We start from the raw sequence: 14,865 nt of genomic DNA, 5'->3' as shown, positions 1-14,865 counted from the left end.
TGTATTGCAGTCTGTATTTGTCGCTGGTTTATGCGGTAATCGATGGATGATAGCAGCCTTCATTGTATCATTCTCCTGTCTTTTGGGTGGAATCTACGCACCAGGTACAAACAGATGATAACATGGTGACCCGCTCAGTGTGTAACCCTTCTATTCACCATGTTTAACTGACTTTTAGGCATATCTTCTTGGCTGGAATTATCGTTTGTGGATGGCTTCTCCTGGTGTATGATACTCATATGCTGCATCGTACAAGTCATCGTAATAGAAATGGAGAAGCTCATGATCAGGGTATGTCATGGTAGAATATAATATTTTTTTTATTGGAATAAATATATAGATGAATAGTAATAACAAAATATCAACACACTAAGAAGGGTACACTGTAACACCAATCCAATTTGAAGATGTAGAGGCTGTTGGCTTGGCAGCCAGAGGTTTGTTAATAAGATGTGCTCGGTCTGCCGGAGAGATGAGCCCACCATTACGCTTCAATGGTCTGCCTAAACGATGGACCCTTAAATGGCGCCTCATGTTACTTTGAACGCTGAATTTACGAGAACAACCTGCTTCAGGACACTCAAATGGCCTTTCTCCTGTATGAGAGTAGGTATGAATTCTGAGCGAAGATGGACGAGAGAATCCTTTGCTACAATAGGGACAGCTATACTTGTTTTCAGTCTTGCCGCCAGTGGTACTTGATTTTGTAGTAGCAGTAGTGGCAGGAGTGGGAGACACAGACCGCTCACTATGAGTTGTTTCATCTGAATGATAGTCTTCATAATTATCGTCGGGTACACTGTTTGTTGTGATGGACGATGTAGATGAAGATGAATACATCAATGGAGGAGCGATATCAAGGGGTCTTTGCATTAATGGCTGGAGGATAAGATCCAATGTATTTGTAGATACAGCACGGCGATGTTGCAATGGAGCCAAATGAGCGCCTGTTGTACGAGGAGGCGAGCAGGTAGGATAAGGGTGGGTATAATCTGAAAAGGAACGGGAATGAAGATTACGAGGGGAATGTTGCTGAGGATGATGGTGATGAGGATGACGGTGAAGGTGATGTGGATGAGAATGCTGAAGATGAGCGATTCGAGAATAGTAAGTCGATGACAAAGTACTATCAGGAGGAGATGCTGATATTGTACTAGTTGTTGGTACTTTTGTCAAGTTGGGTATATGCTCAATTTTGGGTTCAAGTGGAGGTGCTTTGTTCTTTTGTACCAATGTGAATGCACTATGTTCAGATAAATGCCTACGGTGACTCAAAGATCTTGTATCAGCAGCAGCCTGTTGACGCTCGTCATTCAATGAGATGCCTTCCAACATGGATTGGATCGAGGGCAGCTTGGTGGTGGAGGCAGATGTTGCTAATGTATTTGGTGCTGCCATGGTGTTTTATTAAAGGAGTGGAGAAATGTATATCGGTCAAATTAAAGAAAATGAATAAGAAGAAGGAAGAAGGGTTATAAAAGAAGATGAAAAGAAACTTGTGAGCCGCAAGTCAAATTTAAAGGCGATCAAATGTGAGGAAAAAAAGGTGATCGTCTAGCAATATAAAATGTAAGACAGACAGCTATAAATGGCCATTATTTTATTTATAAATCCTCCATTATAAGCGCGCTTGCAGTCTTGTCCTTTTTGGTGTAGATTCTCGTGGGTTCTGCTTGTTATTTTTTGGCCCAATGTCGGATGATCCCCTTCTTTCAAAAGGTACCGTTTCTAAAGTTTCGGACTTTGTGGATGGTAAATTCATTGCAGAAATTGCTATACTATCTCAGTTATACATAAAAGTGTGTCGTCTGTCTATCCATCTACTAAAATCCAAACCTCACATGAGTCATGATGGTCTCTCTATCAAGCAAATGCTGCTCCCTGAAAAAGATTTCGCTTCAAAGATCTTTTTCTGTATTACAGAAACTCCGTGGTAACACAATAGTAACGCTTTTTAGCGTATTTTCTACAGAAAAAGTGCGATATTTAACGTAAAACGTGTCAATTAAACCATTTCTACCTTGTAATTTACGATTGCTTAATTCCGAAAACAAATTAGCAGCATAGTTGCTGTAAAGAAAAAGGAAAAGGACGCTCCCAGCAGAAATATTGAGTTGTCTCCTCAAATCCTTTTTATTTTTTACTCCTGACCAAAAAGTCTAGATTTTCGCAATTGTTCATGTAAAAAAAGCTCTAAAATGTGCAGCTTTACATCATCGTGTCGTTTCGTTTCGATTTGGTTTGTATCGTACATGGAAAATTCAAGTGGGTGATTGTATCGAATATGATTGATTGGTGGATCAATTGATGTACTATACAGCGTGAGATGATTCATTGCATCAAATGTTCTACAGAATATTAGATATCCGATTGCCATCGTCAGTGCATTGGTTTTCTGCGAACAACCTATTCTCAAGCGATGATGATTTGTTTCAATAATATTAGGTAAATAGGAAATAGAGTCAAGAGGAGCGTCGTACAGTGATGATCCTTCAATTGTTTCTTGAAAAAACGCTGATCCTATTATAGCATGTTGCATACAATAACAAACATATGGTAGCAGCAAACAATCACGACTCATGTAAGAGAGCGAGGACTTTGAAATAATGGGATGAGTTGCACATTCTTCATCAACCGATGCAGACTTGTGTATAAAAATAAACAATCATCAAAAAATTTCAAGGGCATATTATTGTACATGCTAGTGACATGAAGTTGCCATAGATGGATGCAATTGACATGTTTGATTTACATTCACAAAATGCAAGGCATATTTATAGTAAAAGATACATACAGTGTCCTTCATGACGCACCTTGTAGATAAAAGTGAAAGCTTCCTTCTTGGCTTAAAGCAGTGTACATGAAATCACCCATTCTAAGGGTCTCCTATGCACTCCAATGTGCATGAACCGATTAGCTAGATTTTCGATGCCAGTGCGCTATGGAAAGATGGATTTACTCTTCTATTCTTTCATATTTATCTTTGAGTCTAGTGGTTTTTTTTTTTTTTAAGTAAGCCGAGGTTTGACATTTTCTTCTTTTTTCCAAATCAACGGTAGTATATGAGATGACAATCTGATACATAGAATTGACAAAAATTCCATCATCGTTGGTCATCAATTGACGCCATCTTTCATTTATATTCTTCGTTATGCATCCATATCCTACTCCTGAGAGAATTCTTGAAACATCTTTAATGGTTCAGATTCCAATAAATGGGATTAGTAACGGCAGATCATGGACTTGCATGAAATATACCTGCATGTAGGTATACTTTTATGATACTCTTCTTCCAATTATTTGTATAAAGCATCTAGTTTTATATTGATTGCATGTACGGCGATGCTATTGTCAAATTTTTATTGATTTGCTTAAGGGACATAAAGAACACATTGGGCCAAAAGTTCTGCATTATTGATAAATTCGTAATAATAAGTCGATGATAATAATCAGTTGTCAACTGTATCTAAAACGAAAGCAAAAAGCTTCTTTATTACAGGGCATCTAGCCTGCTTAAATATGGTAGATCCCTGGTCAATGACTACTACGTTGAGATGGTATATAAATAGCAGGCCACTGGGGCCTTATGGATTGTTGGTATAGCTTGTTGAGAGGCCACCTAAGTCGATATGTTTCATGTAGTGTAGGTGGATCTCGATATCTTGACATTGGGGAGATTGAATGTATTGTAGTTCCTGAGGCACCTGTGCACACACAATTGACTGGACTTGTAAACATAGATGTGATGTGATACGATAAACATCATCTATGCTGCTACACTGTAAAAGGTGGCTTGAGGAGAAAGTGAATGTAGCCTAAGATGCATGCTTGTATGCAACAATTATCATGTTCTTTCTGACAGCATTTTGATGTCGCCAAGGAAAACAAGTTGTATCATTTATAGATGATCAATGAAAAGAGACTGTTAAGTATGAATACGTACATGTGAAAGGGAATGATAGATGCACGCCGCAACCCAGTAAATGTCGAGATTGTGAGCAATTCAGGTGCTTTATTGCATACAAGTGTTTATGCTTCGGTGAGAACCAACCTGTGCAGCGACAGCTCGTGTTACCGATTGCTCTTGCATATCCTATTATAATACTACTGCTCTCATGTTGAACCTCCATTTACTCATGAAAACCCTTCATATTTCCTTCGAATCTGATCCTTATGTGATGCTCTACATTCATATACACGTAGCTACTTCATATACGGGCAAGTATCATACATATATTATCCCTTTTTAGCCAAGAGTGTGCCTAATACAGCAAAATATGAGTGCATTTGAGTCGCGTTTTCTCGCATACAAGGCCATTTTAGATGGTCAGAACAGCACCAAACAATCGCTCTCATCTGGCAGTTACTTTCTGACACCTTTGTTCAATTTTTTGGGAACCAAAAGTACTTGGACAAAATTCGACTAAAAGCATGAGGTACCCCTCATGGTTTTCATCAAAAATCAAACGATCGCATTTTTTACCTTGATAATGAAGACTTTTGCTATGGTATATATTAAATCAACATGTTTCTATCGATCTAACGTAGTCCCTGAAATCATCTTTGTGGGACTTTGATATGTAAAATTTCGATATTTTGGCCAGAAACCTCTTTTCATAGTTTTATAAATTACTCAATAAGTTTATTCAAAACATCTATATTACTTGGTACCATTGGATGCGCCTTGAAAAGTACTTCAAGAAAGCATAAGGAGGTATTTTTTTGTAGGGGAGTCGAGCTCCAGGTTTTATTTAAAGTCCTTAAAATGTCATACTGAGGGAAAGAAAAGACTGTTGGTGGACCCAATGTCTGCAATGATGGGGAATAAGATATATAATGAACCAAGTTGGGAAAGAAATCTACTACTAATCAGGTGCGACACCTAGAGCCAATACAACCATGCGAATCGTCAAAATATAGATACTGGTTAAGAGCGCAAAACACCAAACGAGGACATCAGTACTAGGTCAAAAAATCAAACAACTTGCGTTCACCAGGATTTGAACCGGGGATCCTCCCGTTGGCATACGGGAGTTCTGCCACTTCGCCCTACCACCACGCCCACATAAGGAGGTATAGGATGATCAGCACATTTTTTTATAGTCGAATCTGGCAAAATAGATCGGATCGGGTTCAAAAGTCCAAAAATCAACAAATCAGGACAGAATGTCGAGCGAACTGTCAACCAATTTTGGCGGCTGCTTGTTGGCAGGATTGATGCCATGCTATAATTGTGAAGGTAATCAATACTATTGGAGGTCCATAAGAAGGGAATTAGGATTTAAAGAGGTAACATTGTTTATTCTGTATAATTTAGTTTGCTTGCGTTGTGGGGCTTTTATCTGTGGAATTCATCAGTCCAAGTGGCTCATCCAAATGCGAAGCCTCCTGATGGGAAGTGTAAAATTCGACTTTACAAAAAGCAATTTGACTTAGTAAGATACAGTTTGGCAAGCTTTCTGTAGATCTGACTGTCTTGGATTGGGAATATAATCTACTGGGTTGCCTTTTTCAAGAAAACTTGGTATGCAACACGAGGAAGATCTTACTCCTGGCTTCGATTACTGCTTGCGGAAGGAATAAAATCACAACGTGTGGTTTACTCCTTGGATAAACAACAATCCACTTAGACATAGACTTAGAGGGTCAGGTAAGCACCTACGTGTGGCTGCTTGTATACTGAAGTGAGGCATCTTTCTGCGTAAACTACAGTGAAAGTAAAAGTCATTCTCTGAAAATTGAAGGTCTTTTGCTCAAGCGTTGAAACACAAAAATTGACATCCAAGATTCCAATCATCCTTGCGCAAAGTGCGAAATTCATCCAAAGCTAACGATGCCTTTCACTTTTTTTGTCGATTACTTTGAGAGACGTTTTGTCAACTATCGTATAAATGATGGTATCAAGCTTTAGATGGTATTTGCTTTTTATTGCTGAAATGCTTGCTTGCATGAACAAAGGTATCTTGATACAATCAGAGAGCTTTGATGTATGATTGCTTGTGTGTTTAATGTATTGATTATTAAGGAAAGCACACTTTTGCCTCCAATATCTAGCTCTTCATTAGACTAAACTCGACTTAGTTGCTCATAGAATGCGTTGCTCTAACACTTGAACTCTTCATTCATGCCAGTGCACTACTGATCAACAAAATTGAAGCATGCGCAAACGAGAAAACATGGTAAACACGAGTAAACTACGCACTTTTTGGAAGAATCACTATGAATCAGCAGAATATATTTAATAGTAAATAAGAACAAGCGAAATAAATATATTTATGCGTTAAACGAGGCATAGAGAGTTGTCATGAAGGTTGCGTGTTGTAGTGGTTTTAAAAGGGCGATTTCCTTTTCTGCTCTTTTCTGCTCTTTTCTTCCTCTTTTCCGTTACTCACATCAATCAATTCTAGTGCTTTAGCAATGCAGAAGACGAAAAAAGTGACACTTGGCGACGGAAGTACTGTCTGCGTTAATGGTAACCCAAGTAACTGAAAAGCAAGTGAAAACTACTCTAATTGAAAATTATCTGAAACCTAGATCATGTTTACCTGACACCGAAAAATGCAGGAGAGCAGTATCGAATTGGCAGAGTAATGGAGTTCTGCGCCTCTCACAAGCATCAAGGACAGGGTGTTCGAATTGCGTGGTACATTCGATTCAAGGACATCAACAACCGCAAGTCTTTAGATCATCGTCTTTTAGTAGCTACTATGCATTCAGACATCAATCCAGTGACAGATATCCAAGGCAAGTGTACTGTTCTTCATCAACACTACATTCAGGATATCGCAAGCTACAAGAGACAAGAAAATCACTATCACTATCGCCAAATGTACAACCGTGATCTTGATCGCTTCTACGATCTCGTTCTTTGCGACACCATTCAGCAAATACCTTTGGACATTCTACAAGCTCTCAAGGAAAGTTATCAATTTGTTGCAGTAACTCGAGAAACGGCTGCGCGTTTGGTGCCTACTAAAGGAAAGTCTTGCAACGTCTATAATAGAGTATCCTCTAGTGCTGCTGTCTCTGTGCCATGTGTCGCTTGTGCAAATAGCTGTCACTTGACTTGCTTGAATACTCCTTCAGCTCGCAAACCATCTAAAGGCTATACCTGGAAGTGTGTTCTCTGCTCTCGTAAGGTCCTACCTTCAGCCGAGTCATGCTCTGCAAGCTCTTCCAGTTGTGGTGGCTTTTGTTCAAGTTCCTCCTCCGAAAGCTTATCTGACCTGCAACGCCCTAGATCTTTGCGCGCTACTCCATCTCGTGTGAAGCAATTCCAAAAGAGAGGAGCTTCTGTAATCAGTCAGAATGTGTCCAGCGTGGATATTGCGAGCAATAAGAAGGATGCACAAGGTAAGCTTGTTCGTTGCTGGTAGTATACATCGCCGTTACTAATTCAGCCACTTTATAGCAGCACCACCACCAATGCGTATGCTCAACATGTGGCCGTTTCGCTATTTTGATGATAAAACAACTGCCTCTGATATCCTGGGTAAGAAATTGAAGAAAATACTGTATGAATGCTTGCTTTGACCGCTTATACATGGCTTTACTAGATGTCAATGATAATATCTTTCCCCGTGCAAATCCCCTTATTGGAGCACAATATCAGGCCCAAGTGCCTGACTTTATACCATCCCCTCAACATGTTCGTCATTCAGGATCCACGCCATCATTAACACCCTTGGTTACTGAAGAATCAATTGATTCAGCTCTCATTGCCTCAGAGGTACTGTCGCCATTCTCATCCCATGAGCAGAGTGAAATGCGACATTCAAGCGCCATGCAGGATAACGCGATACTGGAAAGAGAAGCAAGAGAGGATCTTGAGGCCATTCTTCAAAGCCAAGCACCAAGCAAAGACCACAATTATCAAGAGTCTATGGCAGCTCAAATACTGTTGTCCATGTCAAATAACGCAGACGATAAACGCGTGTTCCCTGCAAGAGGAACTGACGAGACTGTAAGCGTGATTTACAGACCTGGTAGACTGGAAGAAGTTGCTGTGGATGAATACATGGATCGAGTCAAGCAATTGGACAACATCCCTCTTGCATCGCACAATTCTGATTTGCTAGACAGAGCTCTGCAAGAATTGGAGGCGAGCAACTATGACACGGAGACGGCATACGAGAACATGGCAAAACTGAACGGTGACGATTTCAAGAATAGTGTGGATTGGACGCCTACGGAGATTGAAGAATTTGAGCAAAGCATCCGCAAACATGGCCACGATCTCAACTACGTGAAGGCTTCTGTCAGAACAAAAGGCATGGCTGATATCGTGCGCTACTTTTACCAATGGAAGAAGACAGATAGATACAAGCAAGTGTATTCAGAGTGGACAAAGGTGCACAAACCACGCAAAAGATTTCAGGATGAAGACGGTGAGGATTTGGAGAGCGAAAATGACCCCACCATTGTACCAGCATCAGTGTGCACCACAAAACCTTATCAGTGCTCAAATTGTCTGACAAAGCACTCTAGCATTTGGAGAAGATCGGCATCAAATTTTAACGAGAAAAAGAGGGCTTTTAGCAACGTGTTGTGTGACGAATGTGGTATCTACTGGCTCAAGCATGCAGAGAACAAGCCCACCTCGTCAGGAACAAGAAGTGCCAACAGTGCCGCGCGACCAAGTACCAGCGGTGACATCAACACCAGCACCAACACAGCAACATATAGTGGAGGCAGCAAACGTAAAGAAAGAGACTCGCCTGTCATTGATAATGCCAGAAAAAGACAACGAAGATATTCAGATATCCCACTATACGCTTTGCCTGCACCTATTCCAAGTCAACCGGCCACTGTTATTATTGAAGCACCAACAACGCTGCTATCACGCGATAGCTCTGGTGGATCTAGCTTAAGAGCCGCCCGGTCACCATTAATTTCCGTTCCCTCATCATCTACAGCATCCTCACCCAAAGCATCTCAATCTTGTAGTCAGTGCCCTGCCAAATATTCGCCAATATGGTGGAAGGTCAGTTCGAGCCCCTATTCCCGCCTACGGCAATGCCAACGTTGCCATCACAAAAGCAAGTGAACACCATTGCTTGTCAAAAATACTAGAAATCTGTAGATTTGTTTGAAAAAATATTTGAAATATAAAATTAACTATTTGTTGCAATTTTGTATCTTTTACGTTCATCGAGAGTTATTTAGCATAAGCTTATGCACCTCAAGGTACTAATATAGGTACATTTGTACATAAATATCAAATCATTTGTTACATTCAAACGATTGATGAGTGTCTTGAGAAAGATTTCCAAATAAAAGCTTGATCTGTTGCGAATAACGCGTCTTTCTTGCTTTCTTCAACTCCATTTACTGTGAAACTGTAGGAAATATCAAGCAAGAAGACCACAAAGACAATCTTACGCTTGAAGGACGTCTTCTTCCAATGTTAATGAACCATTGACTTCTAGGCTCACCATCAAACAAGGAGATACAATGAAATACTGCAGCTTACTGGAGTAAGGTACTTAGACAAGCCGGCATTTTCATTATTAAAAACTAATGAATGCGATCTCTTGAGAAAGACTATTACTATCGCTACCATTGTATGCAAAAAGGCAATACCAAACTACAGACCAGTATTGCAATATCGCAGATTAAGAATTCACAGCAGTCAGCGTAGTATATGTCTCTACGTACTGCAAGCCTTAGGATAAACATTTCGTAAGCAATCATAATTAGCGTAACCATCTCGCTTGTACTGTATACATAGAGTCAACTGGAAACTGCCAAAGTAGCAAAAGCCTAAAGATGTCCTGCCAGATATCAATGAATCTAGCTTTTACCGTCATTCTTGCGAAAAGAAAATTTTAAACCAGTGGCATCCACATGGCACTATACATGGTGTTTTTGTGGGTCAATGCTTGGTATCTTTACTGCCTTGCTCCGTCTTCCACACGATTTTTCCTTGCCATGACTCTCCAGCGTAAGATTATTCTAAACCAGTGATGTCTTTTTCCCTTTCGTTGTCTTCTCAGGTCTCTGTGGCTCTGTAAGTCTCCAAGATCTATACTTTTGGCTTTTATCAGTCGGTTACTTCGCATCTCTCTTCATGCTACTCTTGCATGTAACAATGGAAACAGGCCGTCATATAACTCTACAGGGTTCTATGTTATCATTATGTCTTTGCTATTGGTGTATGATCGTTTTCCTGGTTTTGCTTTTAGAGGATTTGTAAATCTTATGGTTTCTTTGGTCCTTAAGCGGCTAGACACTCCTAAGATTACGGGTTCATTTGATCGATCCCATGTTTCTGCAAAGGGTGTGTGGAGAGATATTCAGGTACGTAATCATTACTTTGCCATTAACTGACAGTTACTACATTTTTCTCCTTCTCTTTTATATCAAATCAACCTTCCTTGTATTTGTCTATCTGGCTTTTCATTATCAACTATTCTTTTTACAAATTTAAATACAAAATTGAAGTGAATAAACTGCACCAGGAAGATGATTGAAAATTTCATGTGCCAAAGAAACAAAGCAAGATCCATGTCCAAGTAGCCGAGTTCCAAGCTTAAAACATCGTTCTGTATTCAAAAAAAAAATCCCAAGCATATAGACATGGCCCAGATGTCGGCGGCTCATGTCAGTTTCTACAAATGCATCAGACATTGAATTTGACACATACAGAGCAGAGAAAAGAGTGAAATGAGCAGCTAGCATGCCTTTTTGTGCAGTCGTACGTCATCAGTCCTAGTAACAGAGGGTTAGGTCGCCGCCATGATTAAATTACATTGTTTGTCGAGGGTAGGGTAAGGGCCTTTTTTCTTCTATCCTAGATCCCCGCATTTTTTTTTTGTGTTTTTCACTTTAACGAAGCCCTTCTTCTCTCCCCACTCTCTCTTTTTTTTAATTTATACAAGTTCAAGATGGCTTCCTTGTCACGCTCATTTGCGTCTGCCATTGCTAATCGCTCTTACACAAACGCACCTGCCTCTGCAACTGCATTAAAGAGAGTTTTCGCTCTCTCATCCAGCAATTCCGAAGATGAACAACATGCACCTCACAGCAGCCAACCCTTGTTCAACTCTTCTGTCAAGCAAAGATCTGCTAGTGGATTAGTCAACAAGACCAACGTCAATGGTAAAAAAAAAAAAAAAAAGAAAAAGACATCTTAGACATTTAGAAAGTGGATATTAATCTTCAGATGTGAACATCTCTAGTTGGACCCATTAACGATTTTCAATTACGTCTCAACCACACCACCTCTATTCCCGATTTCTCCAAGTACAAAAAGGTAAAGAACAGTGGTGAGGCCAGCCGTGCTTTCACCTACATGATGATCGGTACCACTGGCTTGATTTCAGCTGCTGGTGCTCAAGCTACTGTCACTGATTTCTTGGCCAACATGTCTGCATCTGCTGATGTTTTGGCTTTGGCCAAGGCCGAAGTAGATATGGCCTCCATTCCCGAGGGAAAGAACGTTACCATCAAGTGGAGAGGAAAGCCTGTTTTCATCCGTCATCGTACTCAATCAGAAATTGCTGAAGCTAACGAAGTCAATGTTCAAGAGCTCCGTGATCCTCAACAAGATGCTGAAAGAGTGAAGGATCCTAGCTGGCTTGTCATGTTGGGTGTTTGTACCCATTTGTAAGTTTTCCATATTGTAGATTCAGGGCATGAGGGATGTTGGTAATTAACAGTTTGCAATCTTTTTATAGGGGTTGTGTACCCATTGGTGAAGCTGGTGATTATGGAGGATGGTATTGTCCTTGTCACGGTTCCCATTATGATATCTCAGGTCGTATTCGTAAGGGTCCTGCTCCTCTCAACCTCGAAATCCCTGAATACAGTTTCTCGGATGATAAGCTTATTATTGGTTAGAATACTTAATACAAACAACAATAAATTGATATATAAATACTAGTTACATATGTTATTCTTCTCGACGGGCATCTAAATGAACCCAAATTTAGTATAAAGCAGAGTGTAATCCTGTGTTGTGCCTTGCTCCTTCTTTCTTTCTTCTTCTTTCACAACTATTATACACCATAAAGCAAAACGAACCCTCAACATGGACTCGGCGTCCATCCACTCCTTTTCATCCAATGTGCCTTTCAAACAACCTATTGTTATCACTCATTATATATCAATGGTCATTGCATTTCTCGGCTGCTATCCTTTACTACTCACTCGACAAATCCGAAAGAGAAAAGCGTACATTATCGGCTTGTCTATATTTTTTGCATCAATTGGTTTTATTTCTGGCTGTTTCATCAAACAAACGGAGCAACAACAACAGCAACAACAAAATACCTGGACGTCATTTATATTTAACCTATTTGCGATCCTCTTATCATGTCTTGTATTGGCGCATGTCGTATTAATCGCTTGGAGATCAAACCTTCTTGCTAGCCATATGCCAGCAATACAGTCAGTCTTGACAAAATGCTTTGCAAACATACCTAAATGGGTTGATCTAGCCCTGGGATGGTTCAATCTGATGGTTGCATTCAGCTACTTGGTACTCGCTACCGTCATCTTTACAGAGAGTTGCACACAGCAAGACAACACCACATCTCAATGTTTGATGCCAGTTGCCATGGGAACAGGTTTTCTCTTTTACGGTACACTGGTTTTATTACATCTATTAGCTATCATTAAATTGCCGCGTCCGTCAACTCCAGAGTATTACGAAGGTGTGATTCTCACGTTCTGGGGATTTATTAGCTTACTTTTAGCAGGTAAGGGTTTATATATGATGCCTCCTATTCTGTAGTGAGGGTTTTGTTTTATTGTTATGAGAGCATAACCCTCAGAGCAGGAACACATTACTCACTGATGATGGATCTAGGAACGCCTATTTTAGGTTCGGAATGGCGGGCCATCAATCTCGGTGTATTATGGTTTACAGGTGGTTTGTTTTCAATTAGTTTGAGCGTACAAACATGGATACCCGCTTTACGAGAGAGAAACATTGTGAATTCGCTTATCTTATGTTTGACAGGCAGAGGTAAAGATATGTGGGGTATGGGAGTTTTGATATACAGATGTCTGATATTTACATCTGTAGCTATTGTAACTGGCATCACGCAAATGGACGATGACTATGCAGCGCAAATTCATACCATGCTGGGCTACATATTAATCATCGGAGCCATTGCCCGCTTAACTCAGATTGTATTTCGAAAATCACCAGTTGATAATCTTCCACATCGCATGTTTCAGCAAAATACGGATACAACGAATGCTATCGACATCGACGAAGACGAGGATCAGGATCAGGATGACAAGGAACAGCAAAACACTTGCAAGCATCGGTTCATTTTTGCATCCATCACACTGGTCGCTGGATTATTGGCATCGCTCATGTCGATCTGTGGAGGCGTTCTCTTTATGGGGGCCAACATTGGTTGGATTCATTATATGCGCTATTACATCGAGGATCCATCTACATATGTCAATATCACTGTGGCAGTTGCATTCCTGTGGTCTGCATATGTATTTGGTCTCTGCACCATCTACAAAAATTTAAAAACCAAAAATGCCATTCATCAGTACGAATACATGGAGCTGGAAAACAATGTGCTAACCAGCAGCACTGATTTACCCCTGATGAGACATTATGACGACGAACGAAGAGAATGGTCAATGCCTATCAGTGCTCCCAAGAACATCAATAGCTGCAATACGCAAAGCAACATGAGCGCTATCATGACAGCCACCAACTCACCTCCAGCCGATTACGTCCTGGCAACATCCCCAGTGAAGATGGCTGACATTCATGATGTCAGGGATTCTCCATTGCCTCAACAACACAAGACCTCGTTCGAGGCTGACTTTCCACAGAAGCCTCAACTAGAGAGCACCCTTACAGCGACTGAGAAAACCATTAGACCATCGGAGTATCGAGCCAAACGACGATCGTTGCTAATCCAATCACCTATACCAACTATCAACAACTCGAAACGAGCAAGATCTTCATCCAGTTTTGGTGTGGGCGGTGTATTACCTGACGAGATTGTGCAATTATCAAAAGTGCCTACAGCAACAGACTCCTCGTTCCGAAGGTCGTGGCTATCGTCAGCGTCTTCATCCTCTGTAGGCGGTGGCAGCGGCGGATATTACTCTGGCAGTAACATGGATTCCTCAGCGCCCAATTCACCGTCCATGCTGGATCAAAGACCCTATTCTTCGATATCATCTACTTTGCCTCAAGCAAGTGCTTATTATCATCATCACCAACAACAACAAATGCGAAGAAACAGTGTGAATGAAGCGCCATTTGACGAATATACCAACAGTCTATTTGAGGATCAAAGCATTTATTCCATAGTAGATGATGGGGAGAATAGAAGGTCGGTTCATAAAACAGAAAGTGGAAAGCGCAAAGAGCGTCGTCTAATGTCACATTATAACCATAGTAACGAAGTTGTGATAAGCAACAGCAGTGGCAGCAGTCGAGGCCAGCATCAGCGATGGTCCCAACCTCAACTAAGCACAACAACAGCACCAGCAAAGAAACATACTACCACAACTCCCTCCAGTCCTCAAAGTCCATCTTATAAAAAATAAGCACGCTTCTTATATACCTCTTTTACACACTTTGTACAGTACGTTCATAATAAATACATGTACCATCTTTTTCTGGTTCTGTCCGTTGCAAACCATTCAATCCTGGGATTGTTGGTGTTCTTAATATGCCAACCACCACCAGGTTGTGTGTCAACTCCTATCACCATGCACCCAAAAATCTCATCTCATTCATCCAATCAATGACTCAACTGTATTTGTAAGCGAAACATGGTGGCCATGATTGGCATTGAAGCCCAAAAAAAAAAACATTTATATGAATAGTGTGAATCACTTTTTTTTTTTCTTTTTTTCTTTTTCTGTGTTTGTTCATTC

The 14,865-nt window shown here is 40.5% G+C and overlaps 4 protein-coding genes across 4 annotated transcripts; 3 read left to right on the top strand and 1 right to left on the bottom strand.

Annotated features, from left to right (window-relative positions):
• Positions 1-369: 369 nt before the first annotated feature.
• On the bottom strand, positions 370-1,398 carry ATC70_000915 (uncharacterized protein; the record flags this gene model as incomplete). The annotated part of the gene is made up of 1 exon (XM_064820321.1): positions 370-1,398. The coding sequence occupies one exon, from the start codon at positions 1,396-1,398 to the stop codon at positions 370-372; it is 1,029 nt and encodes a 342-aa protein (XP_064684241.1).
• A 5,019-nt stretch (positions 1,399-6,417) lies between these two features.
• On the top strand, positions 6,418-9,046 carry ATC70_000914 (uncharacterized protein; the record flags this gene model as incomplete). The annotated part of the gene is made up of 4 exons (XM_064820320.1): positions 6,418-6,472; positions 6,535-7,353; positions 7,412-7,492; positions 7,557-9,046. The coding sequence occupies 4 exons, from the start codon at positions 6,418-6,420 to the stop codon at positions 9,044-9,046; spliced, it is 2,445 nt and encodes an 814-aa protein (XP_064684240.1).
• Positions 9,047-10,886: 1,840 nt separating this feature from the next.
• ATC70_000913 (uncharacterized protein) lies at positions 10,887-11,841 on the top strand (the record flags this gene model as incomplete). Its single annotated transcript, XM_064820319.1, has 3 exons — positions 10,887-11,100; positions 11,181-11,607; positions 11,679-11,841. 3 exons carry the CDS (start codon positions 10,887-10,889, stop codon positions 11,839-11,841), a joined length of 804 nt encoding a protein of 267 aa, XP_064684239.1.
• Positions 11,842-12,376: 535 nt separating this feature from the next.
• On the top strand, positions 12,377-14,532 carry ATC70_000912 (uncharacterized protein; the record flags this gene model as incomplete). Its single annotated transcript, XM_064820318.1, has 4 exons — positions 12,377-12,701; positions 12,812-12,970; positions 13,031-14,315; positions 14,382-14,532. 4 exons carry the CDS (start codon positions 12,377-12,379, stop codon positions 14,530-14,532), a joined length of 1,920 nt encoding a protein of 639 aa, XP_064684238.1.
• Positions 14,533-14,865: the final 333 nt, after the last annotated feature.

This window comes from Mucor velutinosus (assembly GCF_035048745.1).
Source record: "Mucor velutinosus strain NIH1002 chromosome Unknown tig00000041, whole genome shotgun sequence".
Lineage (NCBI taxonomy): Eukaryota > Fungi > Mucoromycota > Mucoromycetes > Mucorales > Mucoraceae > Mucor > Mucor velutinosus.
This window is presented reverse-complemented; position numbering and strand designations above follow the sequence as displayed.